This window comes from Perca flavescens, chromosome 13 (assembly GCF_004354835.1).
Source record: "Perca flavescens isolate YP-PL-M2 chromosome 13, PFLA_1.0, whole genome shotgun sequence".
In the NCBI taxonomy this organism is placed as follows: Eukaryota; Metazoa; Chordata; class Actinopteri; order Perciformes; family Percidae; genus Perca; species Perca flavescens.
Genome location: NC_041343.1, coordinates 9,354,108 through 9,359,035, shown reverse-complemented (window position 1 = coordinate 9,359,035; position 4,928 = coordinate 9,354,108). Strand labels below are relative to the sequence as shown.

The 4,928-nt window shown below is 39.1% G+C and overlaps 1 protein-coding gene across 1 annotated transcript; it reads right to left on the bottom strand.

Moving 5' to 3' along the window:
• Positions 1-71: 71 nt before the first annotated feature.
• On the bottom strand, positions 72-4,713 carry znhit3 (zinc finger, HIT-type containing 3). The gene is made up of 5 exons (XM_028595266.1): positions 3,771-4,713; positions 2,442-2,473; positions 2,249-2,314; positions 608-688; positions 72-447 (listed from the first exon to the last, which is right to left on the bottom strand). The coding sequence occupies exons 1-5, from the start codon at positions 3,836-3,838 to the stop codon at positions 284-286; spliced, it is 411 nt and encodes a 136-aa protein (XP_028451067.1). The 5' UTR covers positions 3,839-4,713; the 3' UTR covers positions 72-283.
• Positions 4,714-4,928: the final 215 nt, after the last annotated feature.

Here is a 4,928-nt window from a genome sequence, read left to right as displayed (position 1 = left end):
CACGTTCTACAGTTGACTTTTTTTTTTTTAACTACACCGTAAAGCCTTTAGTATTGACTCAGCAATTTATATCGTTTTAAAAATGTCAGTGTTTATTGGAACATGATACTGTTGCATGACAAGGCATATGACAGGAAGTTGGATCAACAAAAAAAAATACAGGGACTACACAACTTGCTTATTCCAAGACCTTATACATAAATATAATCAAAAGTGATCAGATAGAAAAACCAATGCAGGCACTATTTTACAAATAGTCAGCTTTATTGGCTGTTGATTTTGCTTAATTATTGACAATTTTTGAACACTGATCGGAAAATTCTACAAACAGAGGCTCCTGCATGGCAGCCTTCATCGCATCGTCTTTGCTGTCTGCGCTGTCAATGGAGCGCAGCAACTGTCTCAGATGGGGGTTGCACAGAATATCTCTAAGCTCTTTGGACTGACCTGCAGAGTAAGAAAACATGAATTACACACACCTGACTTATATATATATATTTTTTAAATACTTAATTGATGTGGTCATTAGCGTGTTAGATGAAGGAACATGTGGTGGTGGTGTTGCTGCTGCGTGAAGAGCAGACGAATGGTACGGTCAGATGAATACCTAACAGCTGGAGCCTCTGCAGAGGCACTTTGTCAACAATGTCCTCCTCTTCCTGCAGAAGATCCTCAACAGTCCACGTCTCTGCAAAGACAAGGAAAGCAAAAAGGGCCTGTCACACAGGGCATTGGAAAATTGTGACGGTTGAACGGTGGCATTTCAATCACTTCATCTCACAGCCTGTCTTTGCTGTCACTTAAGTGGGATTTATGCTTCTGCTAGGGCTCTACGCAGAGCTTACGCCGTAGCCTAAAGTAAGTGGCCTGAAGTTTATACTTGTGCGCTGGTGTCTGCTTCGCTCTAGCGTATCCCTTTAAGAGCATAGCTGTGGGTGGGTGGGTGGGGGGTGTGTGTGTGTGGCAGAGAGAGTACCGACTCTAGTCATAGTGAGTGAAACAAAGTGTCTCCCCTGTGCTTTCTGACCACGGTGGGAAATCTGTAGCAGGAAAAGTTCACCCTCTCCGACTCCTTGATTTCATGTTGTTTATGGAGAAGGAGAACCAGGAAATGAGTGGAATGCAACGCTACCAAGCCACGGCCCGAGCGGACCAATTACAGTTGTTACGATCTGTGTCGCCGCGACGTGTAGTTAAATTTTTTTTTTTGAGACCTACGTACCTACGGCGTTCACTGAACACACGACCTTAAGGGCTTTAATCTACTAAAAGGGACAACTAAATCAAAATTGACAACTTTGGAAGAAGAAACTATTATTTGTCCAATACAATCATACAATACAATGTAGTGTAATTCAATCTCTGCATTTAACCCATCCTAAGCATTAGGAGCAGTGGACAGCCACATTCAGCCTCCGGGGAGCAACTTGGGGTCCAGTTAGCCTGACGTGGTCCTACTAAAATTCTAGTCAGAATAGGAGTCTGATGCTGCTCCACTGGGCTGTGATTATGGGGGCGTTTCAACCCCAACCAGGAAAGAAAATGCCTCTGCACTCAACTGGATAGACCTCCAACCAATCAGAGCAACGGAGACAGACGTCACAGAAGCTGCAAGTCAAAGGTGTATACATACGTGATCGTGGTTCTCTGTTCCGCTTTTAAAAATGAATGCGCTGTCGATATCTTCTATAACAGACGCGATGGCGGAATCTACACATCTCAATTCTCCAGCGGCAGCAATCTTTGTTGTAAACAAATTCAACCCAAGCGCTCTTTGGTGACGTGGTTGATTACGTTACTGTTGATCATCTGTCCATCATCGTATTAAGCCCGCCCTGACAATGTGATTGGTCCGAACAGCTCTGGTTCGAGCATCGTTGCTCCACAACGGATCAAGTCCAGACCGAACTCCCCGACCTCAAATGTTGTCGGCGCGGCTAAGTTCGGCTGGCATCCAGGCTAGGGTGCAGTGGCCGCAGGAGTCTGGGATCGAACCGCCAATTTTGTGGTTGAGGGCCGACCCGCTCTACCTCTGAGCAACAGGAACACAAATATTTCCCACCACATCCCCACTCTCTAGCTCAGGGAAATGAATTTGACTTCTTGAATGTTTTTTATTACTTGGTCCATGTTGACCCACATATTATAATATATTTGATTTGTGCTTTTGCTGGCTGATATGGACACACCATACAAAAAAGAAAAAAAAAACAGAATCACAAGAATGATCAGAGAAATAATACCATACCAGTGTTGAAAGAATCCTTCACTTTAGGCTCAATAGGTGCAGGCTCCTCAACAGGAAGGCAAGTGTCTGTGGGCAAACCAAGAATTTTGATTATGGATCAGTGGATGATGAGCAGCGCCCTCTTATTATGATCGCAGCTTGTCTAAACAGCACATTACTACATCACTTAAATACTGAGATCAAGCTAATTTACCTTTATGCCTCTTGTAACATCCAAGTGAACAACTGTAAGAGAAAAAACACAATTATAAAAAAAAAAGCTTGTCTGCCAGATCATAATAATGATCTCTTTGCAACACTGAAACAAGATAATACACTGTATATATAAATATTGTATGTTAACGTAGGGCTGGGTGATAGGGAGAAAATCAAATATCACGATATTTTTGACCAAATATCTCGATATCGATACAGAGACGATATTGTAATGTTGACTATTGGTGCTTTCACAAAATATTTACACAATGAGATTGTGTAATGAATGATGATTTTTGATAAATAATCATCAGTAATGTGGATATAATGACTATGTAGGTAAAGGCAAATAATAGAACAGCTAGAACAGTCTTGGTAAGTTCAGAAAATGACATCACTTTACTGTAATGCAGCCTTTACAATCAGGAAAAGACAACACTTATGCCATATTACGAGATCCAAAATCTAAGACGATATCTAGTCTCATATCACAATATCAATATAATGTCGATATATTGCCCAGCTCTAGGTTAACGTGTTTAAATATGATTATTCTAAAAAGGGGAATTTCTATCTGTTAATAGTGTTTCCTAAGTTTAAAATCAGAGTGAATTAAATGAATGGATGAGTTAATTAATGAACCAATCAAAACAATTCATGGCATGATTCTTTTTTTAATTATTATTATTCTATATTATACATTGCGAACAGACATTCAGCAGGTCATGGACATTCTAATCCTACAATTAAAGACTCCAGTGTGTAAAAAAACAATACATATAAAATGATACATGAAAAAAAAGGAAATTAATGTAAATCATAAGGTGTCATTATTTGTTCTTCAGAATAGTGGTCTATATGACGTCAAAACGCGAATGGTTTTGACCTAAGCAGGTTGCCGTCCAAGTTTGTTTTCACGTGTTCTCTTAATACATCCATTGTAACTTTAAGGACATTACTTTAAGTTAGTGGCGTGATCTGTAAATATGCGCATATTTCTCGATTCTGAATGTTGAAATGAACCAGTGTCATGATCGCAAACGTAACGTCACGTTAAAGTTAAAGCACTGTAACTAATCGTAATTTAGCTTTAACGTTAGCTATTAGTACTGTAGATAAGGCTGCTATTTGTACATTTTTTAATAGGCCTACTCTTTTAAGTCAGGTTCTACAGACTTAATGATACTGATGTCCCAGAACAACAGAGAATATATTACTCTCCATTCTCAAATAACCGTTTCCGTTTCTTACTTTAGCCAAACAACTCGGAAGCTAACGTTAAGGCTAGCTAGATAGCTAGCTTACAGACTTATTTAAAGTTACTTACTATCTTATTTTGCAGGCTGGGCATCTGTATTTCGGTGTGTGTTCGCTGCACACACTGCATATCTGCATCCTGGCCAACAGAAAAAAATAAATGACGAACAAATTGGTCAATACTATGCTAGCAGCTCAAACATGTGTGAAGCATGGTGTGTGAAGACCACGGAACCTATGATATAGATTCCGGTTGGGAAATACTTCCTTCAAAAATAAAAGCACATGACTTCACCCACGGTTCAGCCAGTAGTCCAACACGAATTAAACCCAAACACTGGTATGTATTGCCGAGCATCTGGTTTCAGATGAAGAACACTTGCTTAACCGTGTCATTCAGCATTTATTTATGTAATTTTTTTTCGATCACTGCAGTGTACTTTCCACAACCTGTATATGCAGATATTTATTGTCACTGCTTAAAAAGCTACTAATCATCCGGTAAAATGAAATGTAGGAGTCTTGGCTAGAGTAAAGGTGGTTTGCAGTCCGTTTCTACAATTAAAATAGCTTATATTAGTAAAAATGATAATACAATTTAAAATGCACAAAAGGGATGGAGGAATACATTCTGCTTTTAGAGAAACTAAAAACGTAAAACTGTAACAAACCTGTAATGCACCCACAGAACAAAACCAGTTTTTTAGTTAACATCATTTTTATTGAATCAAAATATAATATATTTTGCCCCTGCAGAAATTACTACATCCATCTATCTCTATAAGTTTATCAAGCACACACCACTGGCCTATATAGCCCAACACAAACTATTCTTGCAAAGCCGTAACTTGAGTAGCAGGTCTTGTTACGGAATATGAAGTGGAGAGCTGTCTCGTGACTGATTACTGGGCATGTGCCCGGTGTCACAGAGCTCCATTCTCTGGGTCAGGGAATGCGGAGAACCTTGGCCTTAGTGAATAGTCAAAATCAGGAATCCAACTTTGTATTCAGATCTGTGTGGAAATAAGAATGAAATAGTCATCACAAATCATATCCTGCAAATTTTTTGTATTATTCATTACTCTGCAGATTATTTTCTCAATTATGCCTAATCATTTGGACTATAAATAAAATGTCAGAAAATACTTAAATAGGTTTATCACCATTTCCCAAAACTTATGTTGACACACTTGTTTTATCTGACCAACAGTCGAACAGCCAAAGAAAA